The sequence below is a fragment of the Sinocyclocheilus grahami genome, unplaced genomic scaffold (assembly GCF_001515645.1).
Source record: "Sinocyclocheilus grahami isolate Dianchi unplaced genomic scaffold, SAMN03320097.WGS_v1.1 scaffold175.1, whole genome shotgun sequence".
In the NCBI taxonomy this organism is placed as follows: domain Eukaryota; kingdom Metazoa; phylum Chordata; class Actinopteri; order Cypriniformes; family Cyprinidae; genus Sinocyclocheilus; species Sinocyclocheilus grahami.
The window spans coordinates 511916-535179 of NW_015505354.1; the positions used below are offsets into that span (position 1 = coordinate 511916).

A 23264-nucleotide genomic window follows, 5' to 3' on the forward strand; every position below is an offset into this window, starting at 1 on the left:
GCAGTTTGAGAGTCCCACACACAAAAAAAGTGGAAAACAAGGTGGAAATGCTCAGCAGTGCATTCAAGGTTACATTGTCCAACCAAAAAAAAAAAAAGGTTTAATGAGACAACTCAACTGGAACGGATAACCAGAGGGCGTCAGAGTGTCTTATCGTTCCTCTCCCAGTTCTGGTTGTTTTAGTCATGGTTCCATGAAAGGACTACACACAATGGCCTTCACATCTACAAGCACAATGGCACTGAGAAGCTTTTCCATGCACAACTAGAGCACAAAGTGCGACAAACAAGTTTCTGAACACAACTGGCATACAGAACCAAACTGACTGAAACATGAACCATCTGACAAAAATACCCAGAAGCACAGATGACTAGACATGTGTAACATACGCACTCCAACAAAAACTGCAGAGTAACCAAGATTTGGTATTTCAAATCTGTCACCAGAAAAGAGCAGCTCTGACACGGTGAAAAGAGCAAGCAAGCAAATCTTTTTATATCGTGACTCTTATAAACCAACTCTCAAATGCTGCAATCAGCAGTAGATGGAGCATTGTTTACTCTCAGCAGATAGTTCAGGCTTAATCCAATCATAGACACACCGATAAAGAAGAGGCCTTTGATGGGAATATATAAAATCCCAAAAGACATGTCGGGCTGTGCCACTTAGCTGAGCAAATCTTATAATGACAGCAAGTGGAGTTATAACTGATCATTGTTTCAATAATAAAGTTGACAATACTTTAAATAGGATATGTGCGCTATATAAACACACTGTGGGAGTTCAGGCCACTGTCACTCAGCAAAGCTGTGCACACAAAGGCCCAATCCTCCCATATAGCACTAATAAACTTTATGTATTGGCAAAACATTGGCTATTTTTTCGGAGACTCAATAGAGTCAATTAGTGCCTGAGAAAGAGGCGACCTGATTCAAATAGAGACATGCTTTCACAGCGGTATGTATCACACATGTGCAGACTGAAAGATTTCATTGGCTCAAGGTTGCTGGGTGTTGAGGGAGTCTGTTTAAAATACCTCTAGGACGGGCTGGGTGAGAATTGAACAGTGCACTCAAAATGGGTCAGTGTGCACAGGGACAGACGATACGATTGTTAACAGAGGGAAACAAACTGACTGAAGAAACAAGGGATATGGAAAAATAACGGAAGCTTGCGTTGACATGTCAGAGAACGACCAAGAGGGAAAGGTGGTGATAGAGGTATAGCCCATGTTTTCTTCCCCCTCTAAGCTCTTGTCCAGTTTTCAAATCAGTATGTATATATATATATATATATATATATATATATATATATATATATATATATATATATATAAATATTCTTGTCTTTTTGACAAGTAATCTAATCTAACAGATACATTTAATTATAGTATGATTATAATAAACAAATCAAATTATGCCACTTCAACGCCACTTGAGACAAGGGAAACTCATCCAAATAATGAAAATTCTGGCATTATCATTGTCATTCGTTTTGTGTTTTTGCCCATACAATAAAAATCAATGTGGTTCCATGTTGGTTTTCTTTGCACCCCACTGGTTTTCACTGTTTGGGAAAAAATAGCTGAAATGTTCTTCAAGAAACAGTCATACAGATTTTAAATGACGTGAGGGTGAAAAAATTATGACAATGTTCATTTTTGGGTGAACTAGCACTTTTAAGTAAACATTTACAGAAAAATAAACAATTCTCTAAGGCCATTATGAAGATAACGTAATTGAAAATTCAAAAACTATTTGACTAATATTCTATCTTGAGTATAACAAGACTGGACACCATACAACACAAGTAACACTATATCACAAATCCGGTGTCGTGTTTTGTGTAACTTGAGCTTTCCTTCCACAGAACACTTGTGGAAATCTGATCATGATTAATTGCATTTAATAATCATTGAACTCTATGAGGACAAAGCAGCATCAGAAATCCCATTCAAGTGCTACCCACACAGGACATCCTCTAGGAGCCAAGAGGCAGGTAGATTAATAAAGGGTGATTAACATACACAGTAACAACCTATTATAATTCAGTGTCATAAATAATTCAAAAGCTACTATAAAGAAAAAATTCAACCATTAATGTTAGCTTTTATGCTTTTTTTATACTTTTGTCAGTTAGCCCCAGTATGCCTAGCAGCAATGCATTCTACGGAGTTTAAATTGTAGCACACAGGTATTATATTAAATCACAGTTTGTAGACCGATTTCATTAACATATAAGAACAGTTAGTGCTATAAGGAGTGAGGTTTGGGTTTATACATCCATTTGTAATGTCTTTCAATGACGATTATGTGCTGGGATGTTTCTGTACAAGGCAGGATATTAGTTTTTGTGCTGGTATAATGCAACAAAAGGCAAGGTGGTAAATATGTAAAGGGAGTGCATGTGTATGCAACCACATTTGAGTAATAAAGCTTGAGGTGCTCTAATTTGAACTTTAAACTAAATACTTAGTGTCTTTTCATAAGTTTTCATTTAATAGTTGGTTAATTCCTTTATTTGTCTCTCTAGACTCTTATCCACTATAATAACGGCGTTATTCAAATAATATGACCTTACTCCAACCCATATGTATCTCTTTTGGTATCATTCAGAACGGAACCAGGCCCAAATCTAAGCTGGAATCTTTTCAGCTTCAGATTTAGTGGGAGGGTAAAAATCAGCAAGCCCCTCCTCATTCACAACAGGAGCCCCTCCTATAACAAATAACCCCTCCTCCTTCTGCACGGCCTCTTTCAAAAGCGGAGTGTGGTCTCTTTTGGTAGCAGGCTTCTGGTTGGTCCGTTCCAGTTTGCGGTGCTTGCGCAGCTCTGGGGGAGGGTCTTTCATGGTGAAGACATCCCTGATTCGCTCCATGCATACGTTAGCAGCTTCCCGAGTCTCCCTCGAGAGCTGTGACAGACTAAGGAAGCCATGAGGAAGGTCATCCACGACACATAGGGTCACTGGCTGACCGACATTTCGCAGCCTTTTGGCAAACATCACAGAGTCGTCCAGCATGGGGTCCAGATGACAGGCCTGAAAAAAGAGGGATGAGACAGATGGCAAAAAAAAGAGTCTCAGACACAAGACAGACAAAATAAGAGTTTATGACGTGAATGAAAACATTTGAAATCAGCAGTGGTGTAATGTAACGAAGTAATAATACTTAATATTTATTTATAATTATTAATTTATTAATTTATAATAATATTTTTTGGGAGTATCTGTACTTGAGTTTTTATATTTCTGCCAACTTTTACTTTTACTCCACTACATTTCCTAATTAAAATGTATACTGTTACTCCGATACATTTCCCCAAAGCATATTCGTTACTTACTATAAAATAGTCAGAAGTAAGAAGAACATGGACTGCAGGAAAGCAGGTTTGACGAATCAGTTGTCTGGCGATTGCAAGTTAGACTCCTAAAAACACCTTTGCTCATGTGCAAACAAGTGCACGCACAACCACGAATGATTCATTTTCCACTCAAGTCGAGTCTGGGGTGTGCGATACAGCATTGTCTGCGATAATATAGTAAGTGTTGTTGTAATGATGTGTGATCTGTGCAAGCACATTGATTTATTAGTCTATTAAAACTCAAAATTCAAGGTATTCTAAAACGAATGATTCATTTTCCACTCAAGTCGAGTCTGGGGTGTGCGATACAGCATTGTCTGCGATAATATAGTAAGTGTTGTTGTAATGATGTGTGATCTGTGCAAGCACATTGATTTATTAGTCTATTAAAACTCAAAATTCAAGGTATTCTAAATTGTAGACGGCAAAAATGCTTCTGTATGCTTTTTATATTTATATAATTTAATATAGTTAACTTAATCTATATCACACAAAGAGTACCGTTTTTCTGCAGATATCAGCATGAACACATTTAATAATAATTTTATTCAAGTTCAGTAAAGCAATAAGTGACTTACATTTTAGACATAATATTTCTTGTTTTTGCTCAATTTTGCTAACAAAAATAGTTCCAGATCACAGCACTGTTTTGCGTCTCTGAGCAATGTACAGTGTTTACTTATTGAATGAATCAGCTTTTTGAACAAATTGGTTAAATAATTGATTCAGTGATTCATTCATTAAAACAGTCAAATGCTTTGTTCCTGAATGAATCAGCCGTTTGAATGAATCGGTTGAATCTCAGTGACTCACTCATTAACAGTCACTTGCTGCCACCTACTGGCGGTTTCAATTTCACATTTCGTCTATTTTTTTTCAAGTTTTAAATGATTTCAAATATCAGTATTCAACGTTTTATGTTAAAAACAAAACATTAGGCCTATTTATGCATTTGTAACTGCAGTTTAAATGCATCCATGTCCCCTCTGAGATACATAAACTGTGTAAATACATCTAAATGCTATTTAAGATGCAGATTCCAGTAATGTTTTCTTATGTTGGAATGATGAAGTGCTTCAGTTTTTTACCCAAAAATACAAAACGGAAGAAAGTGTTAAAACTGAACACAATCTTGCTACTCAAGCTGTGTATGAACATTTTTATATATATTTATTTGCTTCTTTTCCATTTTGCATTTACTTGTACTTGTACTTTTACTTTCACTTTCAATACTTTAGTACGTTTAAGATTTAAAAAATACTTTTCATACTTAAGTACAATAAATATCACATACTTTAAGACTTTTTCTCAAGTAATATTCTAAACGGTGACTTCAACTTCTACCAAAGTCATTTTCTGGTAAGATATCTGTACTTTTACTTGAGTATGGCTTTATACACCACTGGAAATCAGTTTCTCTTCCTGAAAATTATTCCACCACATCTTAAATTCATCAATTGTAAAAGACTTTGGTCACACTTACCACTATGTGTATGGGAGGTAGTCCCCTTAGCATGCTGTCTGGAGCCAGAAGGGGGGACATGTAGGGGTTTCTGACAATGGGAGAACTCTGCATGTTCATCTCTGCTAATTGCTCTGACCGCAGAGGCTCAAAGCCCTCTGGAAACTCCCGGGGTTTCTCAGAGTCCTCCTCACCAACAGGGGGCGGAATGGCCACAGATGAAAAGGATTCTGATACTGAGGGATCTACATCTTTGCAGAGGAAGAAACTCACATCCTCGGGCTAGGAGAGAGGTGGAAGTAAATGAAGGTCAATAAGATATTAACCTGAGGTGATAAGGTTGGATCAACGACAGATTATTTTTTTTAATTGATTATTTACGCCACCATTTATAGGCTTAAACAACAGTTTTCTATTTTAATTATATTATATTAAATATTTTATATTAAAATTATTATTAGGAAATGTATTCCTGTCAAAGCTGAATTATCAGCAGCCATTACTCTAGTCTTCAGCATCATATGGTCCTTCATAAACAGTTATAATATGCTGATTTGCTGCTCAAATTCTTATTATTAGCAATGTTAAAAACAGCTTTTTGTGGAAACAGTGATAATTTTTTTTCGGGATTCTTTGATCAATATAAGGTTCAACAATTTATTTTAAATATAAATATTTTGTAACATTATAAAATGTATTTTACTTTATCACTTAATAATGCTTTCTTGCTGTATTAAAAATATTAATTTATTTAAAAAAAAAACGTATGGTATATTAGCTGTATAATTATAAATACATGTATAATATAAATCATATATAAATTCACATATATATTTATTAAAATTTCTATATACATTTATGTAAGAAAAAAAAACTTTTTTAGTTATTGCATTTGTTATATAGGACAGTGCATATTAGTAAGGAATGTGGAAGAAGGGAGGAATGGGTTCAGGAAAGGCTGAGATGATTCATTTGAACCAAGCAGCAAAAATTAGCATTTCAAATCCTGCAATTATTCACCCATCGGACGTCATCATATCATGGGATTCTCTGCGGGATTTTAACACATACTTGAACAATGGCATGCAAAGTGACATCACTGCAGCATAATCCTCTGCACTTTATCAGAGTTGCACAACTAGACAAAAAAAACCCAAGTGATATATTTGCACAGTGTGCCGGACTGAAATAACCAGAACAACAATTTACTGCAAGCTATTAAAATCAGCCCGTTTTAAGAGGCCAGTTAATTCTGTGTATTAGACAGCCTGACTCTAATGCTAATTATGGCATAACAAACTCCTGTTTTTCTGCCACCAATGGCAATTTGATACTCTTTATGAACATCTGTGCTGCACTCCAGCAAACATACCAGATTCTTACTAACAATGGGACTGTCTGTTATTTAAATCTTATGTTTGACTATGATTTAAGCAACACTGTTAAACTGTTGAAGGCTAGGTCATTCTCACTCTAGATAGCAAATTAATCAGCGCAAATATTGGCATATGTTTCACACACTCATAAAGCCATAAAAAACAGCCTGATGGATGCTGTGTAGCAGAGATTGGCATCCTAGTAGAATGCAAATCAGCCTGTTGATTAAAATGACTCACTGTTGCAATCTGTAAAAGAGAGAACTTCGACACCACGGGAGCGTTGAATTTGATTAAACCCTTCTAAAGCACTAAATGAGGAGCTGTACCTTGCTCTCGGGTGTCAGTGTGATGTCAAGGATGGAGTTGTGTTTGACTGTGGTGGTGCTAAGGTGGTTGGCAGTCTGGCTGGCATTTTTCTGTACGTTGCTGGCACCGCTGTTAGTGTGCGTGCCCAAGTCCTGGCACGTCTGGCTCTTCAGAGACCCTTTCTCAAGGGAGTATTCAGACGCCTTGCCAGACACCGGAGGGTCTGCATGAGGAGAGGTCAGAGACACTTCTGAAACGCTCTTTCTTACAGAGTCTAAAAGGTAAAAGGGGAAGAGTAAATATTTATGTCATTTTTAGTAGTTATTTTAACAAAAGATGTCATTTCAAGGTCATTCTGGATATATAGATGTTTTATAATCACATATATTGACTAATGATGCTCTCGTGTTATTGTTTAGTTAGATAAATGTCTACATGAGATATTAACAGGCCCAAAATGTGAAGGCAGAAAAACAAAACCACGAAACTAAGGTAATTCTGAATTCCCAAAGCAAGTTCAGAAGAAAGGAAATTCCTTATAAAAATCTCATACAGAGATCATAAACATTTCTTAATGCAAATATGCAAAAAAGCTAAATGAGAAAGTAAGTAACTGTGTAAAAGGAGTACAAATGGGCACAGGGTAGGAATTTTAAGCACAAGGGGTGGGGGTTTACAAAGACCCTCACACAGACATTGGTGGAGGCTGTTGGCGAGGAAACAGTTGCCAGGGAGAGGTAAGGCATGTGACTGGCTGATGTGAAGTGTGTGTGTGGCATTAAACAGACACTCAGTAAAATATTAGGACCCCTTAAACTACCATACAAAGAGACATAAACTCATACGACTGACAGACATAGCAGCTACAACACAGCTGTATTGCTCATAGCAAATAATCTTGTGAAAAACTATTCTCAGCAATGTTAGTATAGTGAATAATGAATTCATGGCCATCATGAGGCAATCAGAATGCTTTGTGTCGTGTGACACCACCACACTAATTATGCCTTTTAGACACACTGTATTGAGTTAATAAACTCAAATTACATGAGATCTGGGGTTGATAGTAGTCCATTTAAACCATTGAATTAAACCGACGGGCATTCGGCACAACAGAGTATGTGAAGCCATTGCAAAGAGCTTTGTTTGAGATGGTTATTATCAGATTTTCAGTTCAGCTGAGCGACTATGCAATCAAAATCGCAATCAAAATTTCATGGGGTTGTGGCACCATAGGCAATTCCCCAATGTCCATATATTAGACTTCCAGGTATGATTCATCAGCCTGCTTAAATGACGGATGCAGACTGAACTGGGGCCTCCATTCAGGAGCATTCAGTCTGCACATGCTCAGAAGAACCACTTTCCACAACACTATCTGTGGGTCACGCAACACAAGCTGGAGAGTGAGTTAGAGAAGCTACCACATATAGCTCTGAACAAATGGCAATTATCACCATGGAGCCAATTAAATGAAGCAAAGAAGAGCGCTACGAGGGCTTCGTATGCGTTAATTTAAACCTAATTAAAACAGATCAAATAATTAGCCAGCTGCACTATTACAAAGGCATCATCATCAGTGTGTGGAGGGATTATAATCATAAAAAGACATATTGATAAATGTAATTTAGACACTCAGCATGGTGAGTTAGAATATACAATATGTCTCTCTCATATACAGGTACCTGCACTCCCTCTGTCCAGCAGTGCATGGATCCAGTTGGAAGCCCCCTGTTTGAAGTCTCGGAGCAGCAGAGCAGTATCTCTCCTCACCATGCTGAAAGTGCTCACCTTCTCCACCTGCTTCTCCACCTGTGGATCTGTGCCTGCACACAGCAGAGAAGGACAAAGGGGAAAAGCAAATAACAAAGTAGGGGTCAAAACAAAATCCAAATTGAAAGTCTGGGAATCAAATAAAATTAACTAAAAAATATTTTTACATTAATAAAAAAAAACAAATACAATAAATTAATAAAAACAAGTTAAAAATTTTAATCTCAAAAGTAATTTTTTTTTTAAACAAAATAAAACCTTTTTAAAACAAGCAAAACATTTTTTACAAAATAATACAATGATGTAAAATGGCAAGAAATTCTTCTTTATTTCTAGGTCATTAGTGAAATCAGCAAATTTGAGACATGCATATGAATGAATTTGTACAAAAAACTTGTAGAGCTGCCATTAAAGCAAAAAGGCAAGAAACCAAAAGCTAAGATATTCTGATTTTACAATCTCAAAAAATACATATTATCCCTCATGTTGTATTTCAGTTATTTTGACCCGGAGATTAATTAATTTTTCCAGAAAATGCTAGTTAATGTTGCCGCATTGTACAGACTTTGCTCAAACAGGGTATAACAACTTTCCAAAAAATGTTTGATCATTTTTGTAATAATAATATAATTATTGGTAATTTTTTGGGATTTATTTGGGAACTTGTGTCACAAAATCACCAGCCTACAAAATTCCTGGTTATGCTATATTATTACCAAATATTTGTTTCAATCTTTTCATCAACTTGTTTTCTTTCAATGAGCACAGGTTTTGCATTTATTTTTGGAAATGATTGATTGTAGGCCCCACTGATCTGAGTTAATGAACTTCAGTTTTTGAGTGAATACAAAAGAAATACAAAACCTGTGCTATACAAAAAATAAAAACAAGATGACAAAAAGATTAAATCCAAACTTGGTGATAATACAGCATAATGAGAGATTAAGCCATTTTTTAAAAGCTGGTCATTTTTTAACATGGAACACCAAATTAGGTCAAGGATTTTCAGCAGAGCACAAGATAAAATATGATAAAAAAATATGATAGAATATGATAAAAATGCAACATAGAAGCATTTTAACTTAATTTGCTGCACTGTTCTCTGAGAAAGTATCAGAACAGAAGATTTTAAATATCCAGTACTGCTATAACACAAAGACAACATTGCATTAGCTCACCTGCAGAGGAAAGAAAATACAAGCTGTGGGCCACCGATTTGACTTCACCATTACTATGATTGAAAACACTACTAATCGAATCATTTATAATAAAATACAAACCTATTAATCTATTCCTGACATGTGTGCCTTCACTTAACTTTACTTGTTGAAATCACTCATCATCATTAAGGTGTCTACACTCCCTAAATTACGAATATGCTAAACTTTTACCAGCGATAAATTACACACTGGACCTGACCGTTCCAACTTGCTAATATCCTGAGTCCCAACACAACACTATTTGTCATAAAATCCTATTACGGCTCCAGACTGACCTGCGTAAGCGCTGAGGCAGCGTGCGAGCACACTGAGGGGCAACAGAGGGTCCATAAGGGAGAGCAGGCGGGATGGCGAAGCGTACACGGTGAGCAGGGTGGCGGGGTATGCGGCGACGATGCCATCCGGCATGCGCACACCGTGAGCAGCGGCCCGCATCGACACGGTCACACACAGGTTTCCTCCTGCGCTGTCACCGGCCAAACACACACGCTCACCGGTCCAACCTGAGGAGGAGAAAGACCAACAGAAGAGATTTAGGAAGGAGCGGACCAGAAAATTAAGTGTGCAATAGATCAAATAAAAAATTAGTGAGAATCAAGAAGATAAATACACTCTATAATTTTCAACTTCAAATGAGGTTACATTTTTTTGCACTGATCTGAGGCACTCTGGCATGGTTTTCACACCAAAGACACCCAAAGAGAATTATTAGCAGCGCGTGATCTGTGTCATGATCCTGAGATAGATAGCAGAGGTGAGAGAACACTGAATGATGAATATGTTTACGCTGCTGTAGTCAGGCCGAGTGTGAGCGGAGTTTTAATAGGCGTCTATGTTCCCTGTGGGATCTCGACACCAGCACAGCACAACAGTATGACAGATCATCAAATCAACTGATTTCACTTGTCTTGTACCTTAATCAGCTTTCTTAAGGACTAATCAAATGACTGAATGACACAATGTCGAAAAAATAGAATTAATAATTTAAGAAGTAGTCTGGGAGATGGATGATGCAATTACTGTAAATATTGCATTCCGTGTTTCATTAAAGTGATAATAGAACTAACAAAATCAAATCCATAAAATAAAATATTTCTCCATAAAATGTGATCTGGCATTCTGGAGGGAACCTTTTTTTGTGTGTGCAGGTTTTGTCACCTCCAATGGGTGAATGTCAACCTCAAAAAAGACAGCAGTCCTGCATGACAAAGCGGCAAGATTCTTGCACAAAAAAAAAAGGGTTGACGAGTGCTGCCAATTCCCACTGAAAGTGAACAAGGGTTAGTGCATACTGTATAAAGCATAACGTCCTAAAAGCATAAAGTGTATAAAGGCATAAAAGCTTAAAATCAGCATGAAATGGAAATTCACCCTATTTTTTCCTCACAATATTTAATCAAAATGTCATAACCGGACCTTCCAGTGAAAACGACAAGACTTCTTTTCTGTTAACGTATGCCAGACTTCTCCAATAATTTAGTCTGCTTAAACCCCTGCAAATTCACATTCATCTGCCTCCACTATTGAGTGCAATATCCGCATCTCAAAATCCAACAGAACCTAGTGCCCACCCAATATTTTTTCTTTTTCAATAAGCAGTTACACTCTGATGTACATCACAATGTGGAAGAAAATACCTGTTGTTACTTTCGTTTCATAGCAACTTTAAGAACACATATGAAATCACTGATATCAAGGGATTAGGAAGCATAACTATTCCTCTCACCTAGCAGGTTGTGGTTCTTGATGGCCCAGCAGTAGGCATAGAAACATTCCTCCAAAGCCCGAGGAAACGGGGCCTCGGGGGCCAGAGAATAGTCCACCGAAAGGACGGGGGCATTCAGGTCTTGGGACCAGCTCCTCAGATATGGCTGGAGGGAGAGAGAGAGAGACACACACACAAATGAAGAACTAAAATTGCTTCATTTTTAGGGTTTAGAATTCCTAGATATTGCAGAAAATCCATACCAGGATTTCCAGGTTTAGTTCCATCTTCCCTTTGTTTTTCTTACTTTATAGAGCATGTGGTATTCGTTTGGTTTCATTCCCTCCCCTCCAGCAACCTCTCACTCGACAACTAACTGCAAACCTGCATTCAGATCTGCTTCCATTTAGTTTGCAACTCCCACTTTCTAAGATCCAACCAATTCCTTATGAACAAAAATCAAGTCCTGCCCTTCATTTTTCTAGTCACAATAAGGAAGACAAATTGGTCGCAATTTCCTGACTTTAATGTTTAGCATTTAATTGCCTGTTTTACCGTAATTTAATCTCTCATCTGATGGGTCCTAATCCTCAATAATACCATACTTTTTTCTTCCGAGTCTGAATATGGCTACCTACCTACTATACAGTATGCAAAAAGCAATACAATTACGGATGAAGTTTGTCCAAATTTAATTTATATTACACATCGTGCATATTTCTATAGCGTAATTTATTAGTGGTTGAGAAGTAAGTTTTTCCTCAAATGTAGTACATCTAATGACTTTAAATTATGGCTTTATTTCACAGGTGTGTCAATGAAGTAGTTCTAGCATTTTGCTGACTGATGGCAAAGATCCACATTTTCAAATCCTGAACTGCTTTCCCAGCTCACACCCCTAATCCCCCTCTGAATCCTGACATCTTTAAGGCAGCTTTAAGACAGTGGTTTCAGTGTGACTGCACTGCTGCAAAGAGCCTGAATTATGGTCCTCAACACTAAATGTTCACTTCAAGTAGCTTCTGTCACCCTGAATACACGCCTGACGGCACCTCATCATGCATTTACGTAAGAGAAAACACTTCGGAATGTGAATATTTCTTCTCAGATATTTCAGTCTCTACCATTTTGTCTCCCTCTCTCAGTTTTGTTTTGTAGTTTAAAGACATGATGTGTGCTGACAGGAGTCACAAGATGTTGCTCTGACTGCCAGTTACATCTCATATCAATGTGTCCATTGTTGAGTGGCGTTCGCTCAAGCAGCTAATGCATTGTGTCGAGAACGCAGGCTGGTGAGTGTTTGTGATGTGAAGGTGAATTTTGCATGAGAGCGGTGATAATATGATACTTTAACAGAGCAGTCTCATACTTTGCACAAGACACTGGACACAATTGAACGCAAATGACCAATATCTTACTCCGCTTGCCAAGAAGCTGCTCTGCATAATACTCAACAGAAGAGGCACTATTTAAAACCACTGAATGAATGTTCAGACATAGAGGTGGGATCCTGGGTGACTGCAGTTAATGTCTAAAGTATTCAAAATTCAAAGAAATGATGCCATGCGCAACTCAAGTCACAAGGATAAGATGAATCTAAGGGTTAAGAGAAGCTCTATATACTGTAGTATCTTGGTGTTTCTTCAACTATGGGTACTTTTGTCTCTGTGGATGTTCAGAAAATAACCTCTCATTAAAGCACATTTTAATTGTCCTCTAATAATGACCAACAGTGGACAAATATGAATCATAGAAGAATTCATTATCTTGATTTTTCTACATATGTGACCCTGGACCACAAAACCAGTCTTAAGTCGCTGGGGTATATTTGTAGCAATAGCCAAAAATACATTGTATGGGTCAAAATTATACATTTTTCTTTAATGCCAAAAATCATTAGGACATTAAGTAAAGATCATGTTCCATGAATATATTTAGTACATTTCCTACCATAAATATATAAAAACTTAATTTTTGATTAGTAATATGCATTGCTAAGAACTTCATTTGGACAATTTTAAAGGCAATTTTCTTAATATTTAGATTTTTTTGCACCCTCAGATTCCAGATTTTCAAATAGTTGTATCTCGGCCAAATATTGTCCTATCCTAACAAACCATACATCAATGGAAAGCTTATTTATTTAGATGATGTATAAATCTCAATTTCAAAAAATGTACCCTTATGACTGCTTTTGTGGTCCAGGGTCACATATATTACTGGTATAATTTCATACCAGGTACTGACACTGATATCACATTAGTAAACAACTGTGGGACGGTCTTAATTATTTTTTTTAATTACATATTAAATAGCAATTATGTGTGTTACACTGTTTTCACTGTTATGTATTCCCACCTCCAAGATATTCTGGTTCCTAGATAAGTCTAGGAAATAATTAAAATAAGTCTACAATTCTATCTTTTTTTCATCAGGAGCAAAAGTAACTGGTCTGCATTATTCACGGTAGGACGGAAAGGGTGTGTATAGGAAGTATAAGGAGAAAGAGACAAAAAGATACCTCGTGTGATTTGGAAGTCTGTGCCACAAAGCCTCCTCCGTGGAAGTGCAACACCAGCCATGGGGAAGGAGGACTGCGCTTCGTCTTCAGGCCCAAAGAAAGAGATATCGGGCCCCCCTCTGAGCGACACAGTGCTAGTAATTTCTCACTGTCCTGAAGACATAAATGGACTATAAGCACCATAACAATGGAGAGCAACATAATACAAATTTTAAAAGATTATTTCATTACAACACAGCTTCCTGAACAATCCTTATTTAGAATCTCTTTGAAGCTCTATGCCCCACACAAAGGCAAAAGCTCTCATTTAGACAAGAGACGAGTAATTAAACGCTACGGACGTGTGGTTCTTAAACACATTTACGCTACAGCTGGATCAATAGGAGTTCAAAGGGTCTTAAGCAAAGTCAAATAGGCTTTTTTAAGCACCATTACACCAAGTCATCTATACTGCAACCAATTCAAGTCCTCCCATGACACCAAGAGGTATATCGGGAATTAAAGGGCTTTAAGTAAAGGATAAAAGGAGAAAGAGTCAAGCTCAACCACTTTATTTAGCTAAGCACACCTCATTACGACTGGCAGTGCTTTTATTCATTCCTTGGTATCTGTGCATATTTATTTATTTATTTATTGACAAGATAAGAGCATGTAGAGTGGAAAATTGACTCTCTTTGAAGAACAGAGAATTCAAATTATGAAAATGAAAAGTTAATGCTTGAGCTTCTGTGAGGTGGAGGAGGAGAAGGAAGAAGAGACGTAAGCGAGAGACAATTATGATTCAAGACTAATTAAGACCGTCAATGACATCAGTGTGAACTGCTGTACCTGTCCTTCTCTCAGCTCATATGAGATCAATCTCATATGCACAGGCCCCGGGCCAATATGAGCTGCAGGAGGAGACACAGTCACCATGTGGGTGGGATCTGTCACCAATGGCAGGTCAAAGGGCAGGGGGGGAACAGAAAGAGCTCGATTCACCTTCACTTGTGTGGCTGTCATAGACACCAGACTCTTGAGAGAGATAGAGAGAGATGAAATAGAGCACAGATTAATTTCAGTTTCATTACTATGTGAATTGAACTTTGCAATATGAGAACTTGGACAGGTTATAAGTGCTCAGTGTGCAATCTGACCAGCTGTAGCAAAAGATGGTCAATTATACTAAAAAAACACTAGTGCAAGGAGTAACTGTATGTCAGACGTTTTATTACTCAAGGGAATTGCTTTTAACAATTCTGATGTCTGATCTGAGTGTTGAGTACTGAAAGTAAGGCAAAACAATTAATTTGGGGATTATTCTGACAAATATTTTCATTGCAATTTGAGCTGCAATATTTCAGAACTCTTTAAATGTGTTCAAACTTTAGAAATGTAAAAAAAATAAAAAAAATAAAAACTTCTCAGTTGAACCAAACGTGAACCGAGTAAAAAATAAAGCCAGTTCTAATCGAACCCACACTGGGCCTAAATTTAAAAGTAGAATTTTTTTCTACTAAGGTGGAAAATAACTTATTTTGTCCACCACAGTGGCCATTTTGTTTTTTTATTAAACCAGCCTTACTTAATTTTGTCAGGGTTTTTCACATTTGGCAGGTGTCTGGTGTTCATTTAGTATCCTAGTCTCAGCTCAATTTTCATTCATAGTTTTTTCTAATCCCAGTTAAATCAAAGAATCTAATCTAATTTAATCTAATCTAATATATTACAATATACTATATTCTAATCTAATCTACTATACTATACCATACCATACCATACCATGATATGATTTATGATATAATAAAAATTATTTCAGTGATAATATGTTTCTGGCATAATTTCTTCACTTTCATGCGTTTTTTTTTTTTTTTTAGATGTTTTGAGATGTGACCTTGCACTATTCTTAAAACGGAAGGTCATATTTCAAATCGATTTTCTTTCAAATAACTGTGCTGCCATAGCTAAAACTGGCAGGATGGTTAATACTAACTGATAGAAATTCAGTCTCCGTTACGTTCCAGAATGTCTTCCAAAAATGAACATCCAGGTTCTGAGTGATGCGTTCATACTCCTGACCTCTCAGTTCAGGGTCAATGGCATACTTCCCAGAGGTCAGGAAAGAACTTGCTGCTACACCTGAGAGAAACACAGACAAACAGACAGTTAGATGAATGGCTGTCTACATACAGTAACTGGCATATCACACCAGGGCATCATACTTAGAGAGTAAAACAGAGCAGTAAGACATGAAAGTGGGTTCCCAATCAACAGAAACACACAGATAACCACCTGGAAATTGCATCACCTAGTTAACAGACAAGCATGAGCAATTAGTTTAATATTTACAAATGTCAACAGACAATAAACAAACAAACAAAAATAAGCTGAAACAAACTCACTAAAACAAACAAACTAAAAACTGATCTGTAACCAGTCTTGTTTTTTTTCTGTTCTCATGGTAAAATTCAGCATATGAACTAGGGGTGTGAAGCAGAAAAAATTATCTGATGCATCGCAATTCTGAATCGCTTCTAAAAACTTCAGAACAGATGCTCTTTAGTTTTTTTCCTACATATGTTCAATGGCACTCATGTGCACTAGAGAGATACGGTATTTCAGTGTTTTTTTCCTCCTCCAAAAGTTCTACAAATGCATAATTTATGCCATTTTGAATGCAGTATATATACAAAACTCACTTACTGACAGACAGCTGCTTTCAAATGTTCATGTGCACTTTGTGTGTGTGTCCATTCTGAATAGCTCTTGTACATGCAGCTGTGCAAGACTCTGTGTAAGCAGTTAAATGCACTTTCATCTTTTATGATGCTAAATTAATGTAAACACAGTCACGATTAAAGGACACGACAAAGCATTTGATATGTTAAAACAGATCTGTGCATTAGTGTGAATGCAGCCTATTAAACATGCTGTCTGTCATCAGTAATAATCAAACAGCAATAATAAAAGCACTCTCAGACACTGAAGGCACTTTTTGTTTATTGCTTGTAATGTGTTTCTTTGTTGCTTTTTATTACTTTATATTTGCTTGTATGTTTTGAAGCTGTAGTTAGTTAATAATTCTTCACACACAATTTCTTAATTTATTATTAATTTGTAATTATTTAAAAAAAAACTTATATAAGAAATGAAATAAAAATAAACAAATCAATTTAATATTCAGAGTTGGTAAACTCATTCATTACTAAGAAAAAAAAATGTAGATCAAGAATCGTTTTTGAATCAGATCATGATTTCCAGAATTGAAATCAGATTGTGAGGTGCCTAAAGATTCCCACCCCTAGTAGGAACAAGAACTGACCATCTCTCTAGAGGAAACAGGGTAATCTACCAGCAGAATGGATGACAGGTTTGGGAAGGACACAGATTTCTCTCATCCATACCGCCTTCTGTGAGAGCTACTCACCATATGGAGCAATATCTCCTGCCTCCACTAGGGTGCAGCATTGAGCACAAGAGACAATATTAGAATGCCTCTGCGGGTCAGAGTGTATACAACTGCACTTTTGTGTCTTAAATTAACACTAGAGGAAATCCAGCTGTGCAGACGCTCGCAAAGATAATGAAGTGTGAAACAGTGACCTGATCGCATAAATCAAGAGGCATATAAAAAAAATTATCTTTATCAGTGCACACTGAACATGACAGCTATACTGACCTATCCCTGACTGATGCTTCTTGTAGTTGTCTCCGAAGGCAACCAGACTAATAGCAATTGACTGCAGGCATGGACGGATTGCAGGAGTAAACTAGAAAGGAAGGAGAACAAGATATTCAGGTGGGTAATTTTCACCTTAGAACATAAGAAAATATGGCAGAAATAAGTTAACAGTAAAAACATTAATAATGCTGTGAAATATTACGGTTTAAATTTGTTTTCTATGTTTATTCATTCTAAAATGTAAATTATTCCTGTGATGGCAAAGCTGAATTTTCAACAGCCATTACTCCAGTCTTCAGTGTCACATGAGCCTTCATTCTAAAATGCTGATTTGGTGCTCATGTTTGTAAATAATTCTTAATTGCTGCTAAAAAAAAACATCAGCTTTGTATCACAGGAATAAATTATATTTTAAAATCTATTTAAACAGAACACAATAATTTTAAATTGTAATAATATTTCACAATATTACTGTTTTTACTGTATTTTTTTATCAAATAACTGCAGCCTTGGTGAGCATAAGAAACTTTCAAAGACATTAAAAAAACATTATAATTATTATAAACTTTTATCCGGCAGTATGTATATGTATGTTTATAATATATATATTAAAATGTACATTGCCGTTCGTTACTATCTTGTAATATTATAAAAACATGTATGAGAAAACTCCTTAAAGGGATAGTTCACTCAAAAATGAAAATTACCCCATGATTTACTCACCCTCAAGCCATCCTAGGTGTATGTGAGTTTCTCATTCAGACGAATACAATCGGAGTTATATTAAAAAATGTCCTGGCTCTTCCAAGCTTTATAATGGCAGTGAATGGTGGTCGAGATTTTGAAGCCCAAAAAAGTGCATCCATCCATCATAAAAAGTAAATCATGGGGTAATTTCCATTTTTGGGTGAACTATTCCTTTAATTACCTTTTGAATCCACTAAGTGTAGAAATGTGATAATCTTGAGAGCCACATGGGCTCATTAACAAACACACCTGAAATCCAACACAGCGGCCATAGAAGCATCCCTTGTGCATGGAGGCGTATTCTCTCAGGAAGCTCTGACTGAGGCCACTTTCCTCCTGGAAGAAAAGGTTGCCGTGGCTGTTGTCATGAAGCAGTCTCTGAGCCAGATAGAGCAGCGCCCTGAGCTGACACAGAGCGCTACAGTACGCCTCCATCTCTGCTGCATTATGGCTTGCACGGAAAAAGATGCTTCGCCTGTTGGATGTGATATAGCGCCCTTTGTGGATGATGTGGAGGAGGCAACAGCGCACCACCTGAAGAAGAGGATGACAAAGAGTGAAATGAGGTCTGAAGGGAGATGTATGCAGGAAAACATAAGCACATGCATCATGCAGGAGAGAGAAAGAGCAATGTAAAAACGACTTGTTGAGAGAAACATTGAAAGGAAAAGAGGGGAAGGACAAGGACACATGCCTTCAGCAGAAATTAGCTTAAAGGAACAATTCACCCAAAAAAGAAACTGTGCTGACTCACCCCAAAGCCATCCAAGATATAGAGGGGTTTGTTTCTTCTTCAGAATAGATTTAGAGCAATTTAGCATTACATCACTTGCTTTAAAAACATCACAATAATCCATATGTAATTCACTCAACTCCAGTGCATCAATTAATATCTTATGAAGCAAAACACTCTGATGATGGATTTGTTTCATACAAACATGCAGCTTTTCACATTTACAAGGTTTAATTAATGGGACTGGAGTCGTGTGGATTATTGCTTTGTTTTTACCAGCTGTTTGTACTTACATTCTGACCGCACCCATTCACTGTAGAGGATCCATTGGTGAGCAAGTGATGTAATGCTAAATCTCTTCAAACCTGTTCTGATGAAGAAACAAACTCTACATCTTCATCTTTGATGACCTGAGGACGAGTACATTTTCAGCAAATTTTAGTTTTTGGGTGAACTATTCCTTTAACAACTGCAGGGTTTGTAAACCAGCTAACTGTGATGACTAACTGTTCAAAATGATGCACTGGGAGCAGCTATTTTTAGCAGGGAGGAAAAAAGGGAGGAAACACACAAACAACTTCTCTTGCACAGTCAGAAACGCACCTTAACAAGGGAGCGATATCCATTGGCGGGAATATGAGGATCAAAGTCAAAATGGTGGTAGATGGCAGCGAATCCAGAGATGACAGGCTCCAGGCTCCGGGCATGCTCCTGGATGGTGGTCATGGCATCCACAAGGCGCTGGGCTGCGTCCCCGGCTTGGCCCTTTGTGGCCCCAGAGAAGAAGTTGGCATTTTCTTCACACACATCATACAAGGCAGTGAATACTGCCTTGGTGTCCATCACTAAAGGGGATCAGACGGGTTGAGGACAGAAGAATTACTTCAAATTGGCACATACTCTGACACACTTTAAAGCCAATATAGAGTGATTAAGCTCAGGACAAAAGCCAAGCACTTGTGTAGGCTATGGTTCTAAACAGCGCTTTAAACATTTTATAGATCTATCAACTGGAAATGCTTCAGCCAAAGCAATTCACTTTAAAAAATCATTTTCTTCATCAGTACTTTGTCATGTTTTCCAGTAAATATTTAAACATCTCTAAAACAAGATCAATATACTTTTTAAAAAATCATTAGATATTAGGACTTGTTTTTAGGGCACATACACTACTGTTAAATGATCCGTAAGATTTGGGGGGGGGTTCTGAAAGAAATACATACTGAATGAAAAGGCAAAGATGCATCAAATTGATCAAAATTGACTACAATTAAAGACATAATTGTTACAACAACAAAAAAATCAAATAAATGCTGTTCTTTTGAACCTTATATTCTATTCTCCTTCAGTTCTTTTGAATCTTTTATAATGGTTTTTAACATTGATAATAATAATAATAATAATAATAATAATAATAATAATAGGATCATGTGACACTGAAGACTGGAATAATGGCTGCTGAAAATTCATGGTTTACAGTCACAGTAATACACTGCATTTTAAATTAGAAAACAGTCATTAAAAATAATTATATTTCATAATATTACTGTTTTTACTGTATTTTTATCAAATAAATGCAGCCTTGGTTTCACCTTGGTGAAACTTCTGAACAGCAGTGTATAGCTAAAGGTTTTTTTTAAGCATAAACCTCAATTAATTTTATTAGATTTTAAAACAAGTAAAAAAAATGCTAATGGGAACGCAAAGATATATTCTATAAAGACAACCATATTTTTAGAATTTTTTTAATGAATTAAATTTATCGTTTTTAGGGATGTTACAAGGATTACTGTTAAATAAGACAAAAATACTGTTTAAAAAAAAATATATATATTTTTTTTTTTTTACTGTTCAGTGCCTATGAAAACATACTGAGCTAATAGGTCCTACCACTATCACACATACAACTACAACCAATAGCCTCTATTAGGACACATTACGATACACTCTCATCTTGAAGATGCTGACTGCTATGAAAACTGCTATTGCTTGCTTTCTCTATAGGAAAAGACGAGAGCAAATTACAGGGGACAGAGGCTGTGGACAATTTCACAGGACATACTACGGAGTAACCAGTGACGGATGGGCATCAGCCTGCTACTGTACAGTCATTCACGCACTCATGCACATTTATCTGATCAGGATTGACATGCCAGATACAGAGACAATACAGGTGAGTAAGGTCTCTCAGTGACAAGATTATGACTAGGTAAATCTGTACTCTGTGACCGACCAGACAACTAAGAGAATCACAGGCAACTTCACAACAGCAGACAATGACAGGAATAGCAGGACACTAAACAAAACTTCAGTCTTTGTATGTTCTCATAGAAAATCCAAAATGCAAGCAAATACATCTTTAGTATATAATTTTTTTTATATAAATAACTGAATCACCCAAATGGCTTCGTCAGATCCAAACTTGGGTGCTGCCCCACAACTAAGAGTGGTCAAACCCTAAGCAACAGTTAAAGAAACTTTCAGTCTTACATTACATTGTGGTGGAAAGATGTTTTACAAACAGCATAAAGGGTTTGTGCTTTGAATGTTGGAACCCAAAGTGCTTACTTGGTCAATGCAAAGAGTTTTCTGCATCAAGAGACCATTTTGCTTACATTTGAATTTGTATACATTTCCAGTGTTATTTAGAGCTTAATTACCCAGATACTGCCTTAGCTGTTGCACATATGGTTTTAAGACAGCCCTGTCCCTTTTTCTTTCTGTCCTTTTCCCCAGATAACCCCTCCCTGCATTCATCCACTCATTCTCTTCTCACACTTTCCAAACTGCCTTTTTCCCTTCTGCCAAAGTATCCCAATGTTGCGTCTCTACCTCCCGCATGTGACTGGCGGTGATCTCTTCCCCTCATTGGCAAAAACAAGACATCTCCCTCTCTCACTGAGGACTGTCCTCAATTCTCTTCCATTTTTGTATCCATGTCCTCATTCTAAAGACTATTGCCAAACCCTGAGAGATTAGTGTCCTAATCTGTGCATGGGAAACCAAGTATACTACTGTGTCACTGTCTCCTGCTCAACTGCTTCCACTGAGAGACAATAATTCAGCAACTAGTGTAAAACTAGTCTTGAGTCTTGAGGTTTGAGAAATGACTTTCACAGTTATGCTGGGTTTCAGTTGAGAAGAAGATATCAGAGTACTGACTAAATGAACCTCATGCTTGTGAAAATCTAAATCCTTCATTATGGAAACATGTGCAACAAGAGAACCTACCACTCAATCCCTTTACTCAATGAAAAACTCCCAGCATAACAAACACAAGGACACCTGAAAACATTCCAAAATTAAGATTTAATTGACGTTAAATCTAGGTTAAATATGAATTAAGCTTGAATACAACAGAATATAAATTTCAATTAATCTCACAATTTCAGAAATCAGAAATTCCCTAACAACGGAAGTCTAAGGGCAATATGGGGTGTGTTGCCATCATAGACTTTCACTGTAAGCTTGTAACTGTCACAGCACTGCTGTATTATAAATTAGTAATGTTGAAAGTAGTGGCCGACCGATATATCACCAAGGCCGATATATCGGCCGATATTTGGCATTTTTCAAATATTGGCATCGGCCAATAAGATTTTCTGTTTGGCCGATGCGTTCGAGGCAGGACTTTTATTTTGACGGCGCTGACAGCTCACATTCTCCCTCTTGTGTTCGCTGTCGTCGTTAACAGTTCTGTCTAATAATCAGATAGAACTGTTAAACAAAGGAATTAAAATGTATACAAAAAATCTTATAACGATTGGTTTTATATTATTAATAATAGAAAGGCAAACATTATAATACTTTCTCGTTTGCTGTCAGCATTCAGCAAATATGCATTAACATCATTTAAACAAATCTTCGAATGGCTAATGAACATTTACTTTCACAAACCTTGCAAACTTAGTCGAATCCAGTTGTGAGATCTTGTGAAGTGTGCATGTGACCGTGCAAATTGAATGCTTTAAAGTTTAAACATTAAATTCGTGATTTCAAATTATGCTGGGTTTTATGCATCTGCCCACTGTCATATTCTAACCTTTTTTTTTACTGTGTGCTGTATGTAAAATGAGTGTTACCTTGGCTTTATTTGAAAAAATAAAATAAAATATTCCCAATGCATTCCCAATCCTTTTTAATTATATTTTTATTAAATATTTATTTGTAGAAAATACTTTGTCAACTAAAGTATAAGTATGTTTTATTTTACAAATGTATTTTTTTATCCATTTTCAAATGATTTCAAATTTCTTAAATATTAATTAAAATAAATACAATTATATCGGCTTTATATCGGCCATCGGCCACCCTGCTTTCCAAGATATTGGCATCGGCAGTAAAAAAAAACTATATCGGTCGACCACTAGTTGAAAGTAAAGAGTACAACTGTAA

At 36.7% G+C, this 23264-nt stretch overlaps 1 protein-coding gene across 3 annotated transcripts in view; it reads right to left on the reverse strand.

The window, feature by feature from the left end:
• Window positions 1-2515: 2515 nt before the first annotated feature.
• Window positions 2516-23264, reverse strand: part of LOC107593665 (hormone-sensitive lipase-like) — a 26023-nt gene continuing 5274 nt past the window's right edge. For 2 of the 3 annotated variants that reach the window (XM_016283499.1, XM_016283501.1), the window contains 13 exons: window positions 19473-19714; window positions 18386-18670; window positions 17387-17477; window positions 17135-17161; window positions 15701-15846; window positions 14557-14742; window positions 13729-13881; window positions 11229-11373; window positions 9778-10005; window positions 8195-8335; window positions 6530-6783; window positions 4846-5106; window positions 2516-3039 (listed from right to left, as the gene is read on the reverse strand). In XM_016283499.1, coding sequence (XP_016138985.1) covers window positions 2635-3039; window positions 4846-5106; window positions 6530-6783; window positions 8195-8335; window positions 9778-10005; window positions 11229-11373; window positions 13729-13881; window positions 14557-14742; window positions 15701-15846; window positions 17135-17161; window positions 17387-17477; window positions 18386-18670; window positions 19473-19714 — 2564 coding nt within the window. In that variant the 3' untranslated portion in view covers window positions 2516-2634. The remainder of the gene's footprint in view (window positions 3040-4845; window positions 5107-6529; window positions 6784-8194; window positions 8336-9777; window positions 10006-11228; window positions 11374-13728; window positions 13882-14556; window positions 14743-15700; window positions 15847-17134; window positions 17162-17386; window positions 17478-18385; window positions 18671-19472; window positions 19715-23264) is intronic. The other variant, XM_016283500.1, reaches the window with a different exon arrangement.